At 38.9% G+C, this 11,272-nt stretch overlaps 1 protein-coding gene across 1 annotated transcript; it reads left to right on the plus strand.

Annotated features, from left to right (window-relative positions):
• The first annotated feature begins 9,436 nt into the window (after positions 1 to 9,436).
• LOC141543772 (tripartite motif-containing protein 43-like) lies at positions 9,437 to 10,822 on the plus strand. Its single transcript, XM_074269496.1, has one exon. The coding sequence runs from the start codon at positions 9,437 to 9,439 to the stop codon at positions 10,820 to 10,822; it is 1,386 nt and encodes a 461-aa protein (XP_074125597.1).
• Positions 10,823 to 11,272: the final 450 nt, after the last annotated feature.

Genomic DNA, 11,272 nt, shown 5'->3' on the forward strand with positions numbered 1-11,272 from the left:
GTGAGAGTTTAGAAGGGAGTCAATTATGAGAAGTTTTCTCATTCTAGAGATATGTCTGTCCCTGTTGCTTCCCTCCCATGCCCATTTGTGAGTTCTTCCTTTGGATCACCATTTCAGGACATGCCCAGGCCATCTATGCTCACATCCCTGTTGCCTGTCTATAATTTGTCCTTTGTCCCTTTGTGGGTACCCTTCTTCCCTTCCTATTTCCCTTTTGTATTATTTTTTCTTTATTTGCATATAAACTTCTTGCAGGTAGAAACTGGGTTATTATTATTTGCATATTCCTAAGGCTTAGCACAATGCCTAGAATGTAATAACTGCTTAATGATTTCTCTGTATCCCCATAGATAATGATTACTGCCCTTATAGGGTAGCATCAATGTGGGCCCTTTCTTAAGACAGAAAAAATCTATTTGGGGCTTCATCTTAAACAGACCTGATAACTACACAGAATATCATGATTTCTATCTGCTCCCTAAACTCAGTCAGTCTTTGTGCACCTGTTAACTTATTGGTGACAAATCAGAAGTGGGTGAGGGAGTGTGGATGATTCAGTGAAGATCTGTGGTCATTCCTATATAAAATACCAGTTGTTATTATTGTTGTTGTCATTACTGTTGTAGTCTTTCAACTACTACTTTGTAACCCTACCAATATGCAACCTAAGTTTTATACTTTCTCTATTCATCTGGTGCATTTGCCCTGAGAGTCACATTGTAGCAAAATCCAAAGAGACACTTGATCTAATGTGTTTGTGCACTTGCGTAAATTTGGGTTAGTGCTCTCTCCTCTCTGATAGTGTTCCAGAAATAGTCAGCAGCTTCTCATTTTCATGTGGCTTCTAGAAATAAATGGCTCTCCAAGACTATTAAGCTCTAAGGAACTATTATTTTGTCTCCATGTTCTGCTGGTATTGTAGACCCATTTGTTGACATAACTTGCAGGATTTTAGACCATGGACAGCTCCAGGAGATTGTTTGCTTAGACAGGTCTGAAGAGAGTGAAGGGAATAACAGATATGGGGCCTGTGTGTGTGTGTGTGTGTGTGTGTGTGTGTGTGTGTGTGTGTGTGTGTGTGTGCCTATGTATAGATACTGGGAAAGGATCAACAAATTGCTGGGAGAGGCAGAAATTGTAAAGTATAAAATTTAGTCTTGAGCTCAGGAGACATCCCTCCTAACAATATTGGCTGGTATCTTCCTATTGGACTGATTATCGGGGCTAACTAATTGTTAAGCTCTCCTTCATAATCACTGCTTTAAATACTGGAAGTATTGTGGGCACTCTCTAAATCTGATTTTTGATTCACTGGAAGACCCTGGAAGACCCTGTATTGTGAAATTTTGAAAAAAAAATTGACCTAATCACATCACCTTTGCCATAGGATTTCTAAAGCATCTGGGTCAGGGGTCAGACAGGCAAGGTTAACTTGTCGGTGATGCTGCTCAATTTTGTTTTATGGTTGCAAGACTGGAGAAAAGGAGGTAGATGGCTTTGACCAAAAATCACCTCACTCCCTTCATTCATAGGAAAATAGGAGAGTGCTGATGTCTTACTGCTCTGATAATACAATTAGATGAAAAGGTACAGTGAATGAAGCCCATCCTTCTGCCTGAGTGATTTGCAAGGCTGTTTGAATTTCCATAATTGTTCTAATAGAGGATTATTGTGTCAATTTAGAAATTTGAAATAAATAAATTCAATAAACTGATTTGATTTTGTGTGGCCTCTGAATGTAATTCAATCCAAAGCACCTGGAGAGATTTATGATTTTAACAAGAGTCTACATGGAAAGCAGGAAAGCCTGAATAGTATCCTACCATTGTCATTGGAATATAGAATGCTTTATTCTAGCATTTATTCAGCTGACACCCTCTCTCCCCCACCTTCAACAATGTTGTTGACTCTACTTGATGGAAGCACAGTGGGAGGCTGCTGCTGATTCCATTACTGTACCAAAATGTCTTCCTTCTGTCAGAATTCAGGGTCTTAGCAACTCAGCTCCTTGCCTCAGAGAGAAGCCACCATTTGAATTCATACTGTGTATTTTGAAAACTATTTAATTATTCCTGTGGAGAGCAGAGTAGTAGCCTTCTAACACTTTAGGTGCCAGCTGATAGTGTGCTGAGAAGCCAGGGGCTGCTGCTGAGCATATATTTGCAGTGTGTTGTTTACATTTTCTCACTAACAATCATCAGCCTAGTGCCTACGAGGCCTGATGTAAAGACAATGGTACAGGGAGAATTCTATTCACTTAGCAGGTTGCCACTAGCTTTCTAGCTTCCAAAGGTCAGAGCCAAGATCTCTGTGGTTTAGTCATTCTCACTCAAGCTTTTTTAGGTAGGCTATTTCATCTGGATGGCTTCCAACATCAATGTCAGATCACAAAATGAAAAAGTCATTTCTTGGCTGTGGGGTGTTTTCATGTTTCCTTGTTTGTTATCATAAAGTGAATTTGTGATAAATATGGAACTAGAACTCAGATCTTCTAACTTTGAACTCAGCACACCTTTCTCCCCACTATATTAGTTGGAATAGATACTAATAATGCCAGCTATGATAACTTATATTGATAAAATGGTTGAGGAAAAGGAGTATTAGACATATTAGGAAGTTCATAACCTCAGTCATCATTGACACCTTCCTGTCATACGTCCACAAAGTTTTATCAGTTGCTAAGTTTTTAAAATTCCATCTCCATATTATCTCTCCTTTTTTCTCTGTTCACATGGCTAACTTCCTTCAAAGTTTAGATGCTTAACACCTCACGCGGGATTGTGGCAGTGATCTCCTAATTGGTCTCCTTGCCTTTTAGTCTCTTCACTTCTAAACCATTGTCTCCAAAACACAGAATCTGAGAGTGAGAAGGGACTTTGGCACCTTGTATAAATTGCATATGTCTATAGTCCTAAAGCAATTTCTGGAGTTGTTCTGTAAATAATTACTGCCAATATTCCTAGCCTCATTTTACATGGCTTACTCTACTCCAATTTGAGTGAAAGGTCAATGGCAACATCCTGAATTCTTTGATTTTTTTCTTCTTCTGGCAAAATCAGAGGTGGATGGGCAATCCAATTATCATTATTGGTCATCTCTGCCTCATTTTTAAACCAGTTTCAATTACTTATTAGGCATTGCTTCAGTGAAATCGAGACCTGAGAAAGATCTTAGCTTTAAAAGGCCATGGTCTCTCATTGCATCTAGGGCTATCTCAGTCTTTCAGATCTATCTTTTGTCATTGGATCCAGATGTCTCTGGAGGAGAAAGTGAGGCAGATGGTCTGGTACAATCATCTCTCACTCAAATCCTATTCAATTGCATGTCATGGCATCATTTCTCTGAGTTCATGGTTTTCTTTGAAAATGAAGGACAAACCCCCAAAATATTGATAATACTTTCAATAAAGAAAAATGTAGAAGACCCATCAGGTCCATGTCTCTGCTCCCCTCTTCTGCCATATCACCCATTTCTATAGTGACTTGGTGAGATTTGTTAAAGTGAGAATTGTTAAGTACCAACTTAGCACTTAGTAAGAACCAAACATGATAGGCCTTTGATTTTCTTATGTTTGTGTTATGTCTCTGCTACTCCTCCTCTCTATTTCCCCACCCCCTCCACTAGGCAGCATGATCAGCACTGCTTACCACTTAACATTCTAGTCCATTTCTTCAACTTGCTGTTTCCCAAACATGACATAATAGTATATCCTGCTGTCTTCTGGGCTTTGCACAAATTGAGCTCTATTCCTGGAATATACTTCACCTATACCTTGACCTTTTGGAAACTCCCTTCAAGGCTCACCCTAAGTACCACCTTTTATCAGATATCTTTTCTTTTTTAAAATTTCTTTTTTGCTAGGGTTACACATGTATATTTGATGTACATATTTCCATATGTGTTATTTTGGGAACGAAAAATCAGAACAAAGGAAAAAATCATGAGGAAAAGAAGAGGGAAAAATGTATATATTGATCCAATTTAGCCTCCAAATATCTCTCTCTCTGAATGTGGATGGCATTTTCCAACAAAAGTTTATGGGAATTGCTATGGATTACTGAATTTCTGAGAAGAACCAAATCTACCAGAGTTGATTATTGTACAATCTTGTTGCTTTGTACAATGTTTTCCTGGTTCTTCTTGTTTCATTCAGTATCAATTTATGTAAATCTCAGGTTTTTTAAAAACCAGCCTATTCATCATTTTTAACAGAACAATAATATTCCATTACTTTCATATATCATAACTTATTCAACTATTCCCTAACTGATGGACTCATTTTCCAATTCTTTGCCACCACAAAAAGAGCCACTGCAAACATTTTTGCACAGGTGAGTCCTTTTTCCTCTTTGATAATCTCTTTGGGATACAGACCCAGTAGTGACCCTACTGGATCAAAGAGCATACACAGTTTTAAAACCCTTTTTAAAGCCCTTTGGGCATAGTTCTTATTACCAATCAAGAATGGTTGGATCAGTTCCCAACTCCACCAAGAATGCATTAGTGTCCCAGTTTTCCCATATCCCCTCCAACATTTATCATTATCTTTTCCTGACCAAACATGTTTCAATCATGTACACTTCTTTGGGATTTTCTTAAAGATAGTAATTTTCCATTTCCTTCTTCAGCTTATTTTATAAAAGAAGAAACTGAAGTCAGTTACTTGTCCAAGGTCACACCACTAATGTCTAAATTGGGATTTGAACTAAATTGGGAAGATGATTTCAGGTCCAGCACTCTAGTCACTGGGCTACCTGGATGCTCAAAGTTACTCAAAGTTAAACAGCATTAATTTTAGATATTTTTAAATTGATTTATCTGTCTTGTTTTCCTTCTATTAGATTGTAAGCTCCTTAAGATCAGGAGCTATTTATTTTTTTTTCTCCCCAGCATGTTATACAGTGTTCTGCACATAGTGGATGTGTAATAAGTGCTTCTTGATTTAACTTGGCTTTTCTTGTCATTCAGTAATTGCTCCATTAGACTATTCTGCATAACTTACAGATAATTTACTGGTTGTGGAGCATGCCTAAGTTCCAGGCAAGGTGAGCTCCTTGTACCCCAGCCCCTTTTGGTGACTTTTCACATCACCACCTGTCCTAATCTCCTTTCTTGCTCCTCAGCTTCAGTGATTCACCATCTGTGCCTGCCCACTTTTGCTCAGCTTCACCATTTCCAATTCAGCAAAATAATCAAGATCTCATTTACCAGGAAAAATCCCAATTCCTTTCTGCAGCTGCCTCCTTTGCTTTGCTTGGTTTGCAGCACATTGACTGTCCTCTTTAGACTGTCCTCACTCTTCAAATGGTGTTAAACAATAGTCTATCCCAGCCTATTTTATACCTCCATCTTTTCTTCAAACAACTGTACATTTTCAGTAGCTGACCACCTAATGAAATGGAGTGAAATGATGTCTCCAACTGTCCCATGTGTCTGACAGTGACAGATGTAGCTCCAATTTTCAATTAAAAAAAAACTTTCAAAAAACAAAATGAAACAAACCAAGTAGTTAAATAGCAATGGTGTCATAGACTAAATGATTAAATCAATTGCTTAGCCATTCTGTTTGGTGAAAGGACACACACACACACACACACACACACACACAGCTTCTCTTTCTCTCTGTCTTGGCATTGTATGGCTGCCCTTACCATCAAGAGAACTTTGATACAGCTTTGATATTGTAGCTCATATTACAAACCTGATTTTTTGGATGCCTTTGACATAATGTTACAGGTGTTACCTAAGGATGACATGAGAAGTTTATGAACAGAAGGTACGACCATTTAAAGACTTTCTGAGGATAGCCAAGCAGATGAAGGCTTTGAAATAAACTAGTACAGGTACAGAATTCTTATCAGAGGGAATGAGAGTCCAGGATGGGGAGAAGAAGCATTTGTATCATGCCCATTACATTATTATACTCCATACTAAGCAATTCCTCCAAATATTAGCTCCTTTGGACTTCACTACAAACCTTTGAGATATGTGCCATTCTATCTTTTCTCTTCTTCCCCCTCCCCAAGACATAGGTTTTAACAATTCTTTTAAATATATTTCCATATTCATTATGCTGTGCAAAAATTCTGATAAAGAGCAAGAAATGAAAAGGAAAGAAAAAAAACAACCACAAAAACAATGACAATAAAGGTAAAAATGCTATGCTTTGATTCATGGTCAATGTTTTTATTTCTTTCTCTGGAAGTAGATGACTTTCCATCACAAGTCAATTGTAATTGCCTTGAATGACATTCATTGTTGAAAAATCCATCACAGTTGATCATCACATAGTCTTGCTGTTACTGTGTACAATGTTCCCTTAGTTCTGTTCACTTCACTCAGCATCAGCTCATATAAGTCTCTCTATGCTTTTCTGAAATCTTGCTGATAATTGTAATGTTCTCTTCTTTAAAGTGTAATCTTCTCTGGGAGCAGGTTTCTTGGGGAGCTTCTGGAGGCAGCCTTAATTTCAGTTCAAACTAATAATCACCTCAAATACAGCCAAGAGTTAAAGTCCAGATCCTTTATTCTCTCCTTCAAAGTCTTGAATCTTTTTCTGGGGCCCAGTTAGCTTTCATAAAGGCCTAGCTCTCTCCTTAATTCCAAGAGCTTTTCCTACTAGTCCTTTGTCTCTGCCAGCTTCAGCCTCTTGTCCTCCCAATGTCTCCAGCCAGCACAAAGGTGGAAGTTGGAATGAATTTGACTCTGCCTCCAAGAGTAGACTGCTGGGCTTCTGACTTGTGAATCTCCCAAAGTCCATCCTAGTTGAGGCTCCTAGTATATGTTCTCTAAAAGTGTGAACTCTAATGTGTGAACTCTCTTAAAGGTGTGAACTCTAATGTATGACCTAATGTGTGAACTCCTTTAAAGGTGTAAACTTTAAAGGTGTGAACTAAGTACATAAGCTTTACCACCTTGTTTCAAGTTCTGGCCCATAACATTTTTTCTTATAAAACAATAATATTCCTTTATTTGTACTGTAACTTATTCAGCCATTCCCAAACTAAGGAGCATCCATTCAATTTCTAGTTCCTCACCACTACAAAAAGAGCTGCTATAAACACTTTTACAAGGGGGTCCTTTCCCCTTTTTTATGATATTTTTTGGACATAGACCTAGTAGAGACACTAATAGATCAACAAAAAAATCACAGATATAAATTATGTATTTATTTAGTTTTAAATTATAAAATGCAAAAATGGATAATTTTAATTACATTAAATTTAAAAAAAATTGCACATATAAAACTTTTTTGAGTTTGTGTTTTTTCCTGTGTTTTTTTCATTGTGTTTTTATTTATAAAAATGCTGGTGTATATATATTATATATATTATATATGGTATATATATATATATATATATATATATACATATACATATATATATATATGTAATTATATATATGTAATTATATACAATTGCTTGCTGTTTTGGGGAGGGTAGGGAAGGAAGACAGGGAGAAAAGAAAATTTGAAATGCAAAATCTTCCAAGTAAATGTTGAAAAATATCTTTATGTGTAATTGGAAAAAAATAAAATTCTATCAAGTGTGTGTGTGAAGTTCTTATTGTTAAGACTCTGTGATATTTAAATTGTTTTTGTTACCTAGGTTCCTTTACAGGAAAGTATTTTCTCCCTTAAGGTTCTGATTGTCCATTTAAAGCTGATTGTCTTTTTTCATGATTCATTTGGATTGCTCTTATTTTTTCCTAAATCTGTCTTAATTTTGAAGACCAAACTCATATAGACACTCCAAGCAAGTAGCAAATAGATACTGAAATAGATCCCAGTCTAGGAGATATAGACCTATAGTGAGGAGAACAAGTTAGTCAAAGGTCACAAGGGCTATTTGGAAAATAATTTGATAATCCCATTGGAATAAAATAAGAAATTTCTAATGATCATAAAGTGGCAGCTGGGAGGCACATTGGATAAAAACTGTGGCATAAAGTGGGGAAGATTCAAGTTCCTGTAATCATGTTTGGTCTTAGATAATAGCTATTATTCATGTGATACTGAGCAAGTCACTTTGTTACTTTATCTCTAAAAACAGCTGGAGAAGGAAATGGCAAAGCATTATATCCTCTTTGCTAAGAAGATCCCAAATAGAGAAATAGAGTTAGACACAAAGGAAATGAATGAACAAAACCAAAATTACACATAACCACAGTAAATGCTAATTTATTTCACCTTTATAATAAAAGGGAAAAAAGAAAGTAATTCAAGGAAAATAGGACAGGAAAAAGTAAAATCTATGTACCTCAAAGTTCTGTGATAAATTCAAGGAACAAAACAAAACATAAAGATTTGAAAAATCATACCCCTCAAGTGAGGTTTACTTTCATTACTGAAACAGAATTAATTGACTATAAAACTTACAAAGAGGCAGATCCACGAAAGATAAGAATACAGAACATTGGGGAGTAATCCCTTTCAGCTTGCTGGGTAGAAATTTAGTCTCCAGTTGGTGAGCAGGGAGTCTCTTCTTCATCATGAAAAAGTTGATACTTATTCTCTTTTAGGGAAGGTTGGAAATGGAGTGAACACAGCCAGGGAGCCTGGTGGTGGGTTGAGAACTCCTCCCTGGAGAAATGTTGATTGAGACATTCCTAGAAATGGGGGGCCAGGGGAAAACATGGGCTTGACAGGGGTGGTGAAGGGAATAGAGTGGAATGGATAGATAAGAGAACTCCGGAGAACAGTGTAAAAGGCCAGAGTGCCAGGAGAATATTCCAAGTACACCCCAATCCGAGGTAAAGACCTTTTTGTTCTATGGTTCAATGGCCTAGGATATGTCTGTAAATAGTAATTGCCTTCCTTCTTAAAAAAGAAAAGGGTTCATGATCTAAACACAAAGAGTGATATAAGCAAATTAGAACAAAATAGAATAGTTTACCTCTCAGATCTGTAAAGAAAAAAAGAATTTGTGATCAAAGAAGAACTAGAGATCATTAGTGAATATCAAGTAGATAATTTTGATTATATTAAGTTTTAAAAGTTTGTACAAAACAAAGGAAGATAATATTAGAAGGGAAAGAATAAACTGGAAAAAACATTTTTATATTCAAGGATTCTGATAAAAGCCTCATGTCTAAGAGAATTCAAACCATCAGAGTTGTTCATCACACAATCTGGTTGTTGCTCTATAACATTCCTTCTTAAGGACATAGCAGGCCAGTTCCTTTGGTGCAACCTGTGCATTCAAAGGAGACAGCCAGAGGTGAGACCTCAGGGCCCTCAAGGCTGCCCCCACCAAGAAGAGTTAACAAGTTGCTCTGGACAAATTCACACCTTTGTGGGAGGGCCTAAGAGGGTGGAGCTACCTCCTATAAAAGGAGAGGATCCTTGTGCTCAGAAGTACTGCTTAAGTATTGCCTTGATTGGAAAAGAAGTCTCTTCCTCTGGCTGCTGCAGACTAGAAGCAATTGGAGATAGAGAATGGCTGCTACTGTGAAATTTCTTCAGGAACTGCAGAGTGAGATCACCTGTAGCATCTGCAGGGGCTACTTCTGTGAGCCTGTCACCATTGGGTGTGGGCACAGTTTCTGTCAAGCTTGTCTCTCCTCCAGCTGGAGTGTTGGAGCCCCAGCTCTATCCTGTCCCGAATGCCGGGGAGTTTCCCAGGACGGGCAGATCCCGTTAGTGAACAGGCGCCTAGCAGAATTGACTGAGCTGGGCAAAGAACTTGGCTCCAAGCTTATGCAGAGCACTCAAGGACAGAGCCAGTGTGTCACTCACCAGAAACCCTTCAAGCTGTTCTGTGAGGAGGACCAGACAGCACTGTGTGTGACATGTGGTGAAGCCCCAGAGCATGGGGCTCATAAGATCTCCCCAGTACAAGAGGCTGCTCACAAATACAGGAGGGAGCTCCAGCACATTCACAGTCGTTTGGGGAGGCATCTGGAGGAAGATGAGCAACTTCTTGCTCAGGTGAAGAGACCTGCTGTTGACTGGTACTGGATGATGAGGGGAGAATTCCACCAACTGCGCCACTGGCTGATGGAGGAAGAGAACCGATGCCTTGACAGGATAAGGCAAGAGCAGAAGGCCAGCCAGGAGAGACTACTCCAGCATATGGAAAGGCTCCAGGATGTCATGGAAGAGCTGCAGGAAGTGGACCACCAACCCAATCTGGATCTGCTGCAGGAAGCCAAGCAACTGCTGGGGAGAAGCAAGGCTGTGTTGGCCCAAAGGCCCAAGGCTGTCACCCCAGAACTGAGAGAATATCCCATCCCTGGCCTGATTGAGATGCTCAACAGATTCAGAGTAGACCTCACCATGGACCCCACATCAGCTGATTCCTGTGTTTCTGTTTCTGGGGATCTCAAGAGTGTCAAGGCTGCAGAGGACTGGCAGGTGGAACCCGAGGACTCTCCTTACCATCCTCTGTTTGCTGAGCAGGTCTTCAGCTCGGGCAGTCAGTATTGGGAGGTGGATGTGACTCAACTTCCACAGTGGGTCCTGGGGATCTACACCCCCTACTTGCGGAGGAAAAGGACCAGGGACATGGACTCCTTTGCCTCTGTATTCTTTCTTCAATGTATCAAGGAGGAAGGGGATTACTATTTACAGACCTATCCTAGGCCACTGAAGTATCGAATGAAAGGCCCTCTACATCGGGTTGGAGTGTACTTGGAATATTCCTCCGGGACTCTGGCCTTTTACAACATTCTCCAGAGTTCTCTTATTTATAAATTCAATTCTATTCCCTTCACAGCCCCTGTCAAGCCCATCTTTTCCCCTGGCCCCCCACTTCCAGGAACAAGGCCTGGTCCCATGACTCTGTGTGCAGTGGGCTCTCATCTTTGCACTTGCACTCAATGAACATTTCTCCAGGGAGTTCTCAACTCCTCCCTGGCTGTGTTCCCTCTATTTCCAGCCTTCCTTGAAAGAGACTAAGTATCACTCCCTTCATGATCAACAAGAGTCTCGCTGCTTTCCAACTGGAGACGACTTTCCACCCTCAAAGCTGAGGGCTTCAATCCCCACTGTTTTGTATTCTTTTATGCTGTGTTCAGCTATTTGTTTTTACAATGTCAATCTTTTCTCGATTATATAAAACCATACCTGAGCAATCTGGTCCTGTAGTTTTATGTTTCATTTCTTCTTAGAATTCATAGCACGACAATGGCCATAGATTTCAACATGTTGCAATAGCATTCCCCTTGAATTGCACTAAACTTTCCATTTTGCTTTATTTAATATACAATGAATAAAATATCTAGTATTTATTTGACTTGTGAGTATTTTTGTTGTTGTTCATTAATTTTATTC

This window comes from Sminthopsis crassicaudata, chromosome 5 (assembly GCF_048593235.1).
Source record: "Sminthopsis crassicaudata isolate SCR6 chromosome 5, ASM4859323v1, whole genome shotgun sequence".
NCBI classification, from domain to species: Eukaryota; Metazoa; Chordata; class Mammalia; order Dasyuromorphia; family Dasyuridae; genus Sminthopsis; species Sminthopsis crassicaudata.

Excerpts from the sequence above, each read along its gene's own strand:
- LOC141543772 (XM_074269496.1), top strand. The coding sequence starts at position 9,437 with ATGGCTGCTACTGTGAAATTTCTTCAGGAACTGCAGAGTGAGATCACC.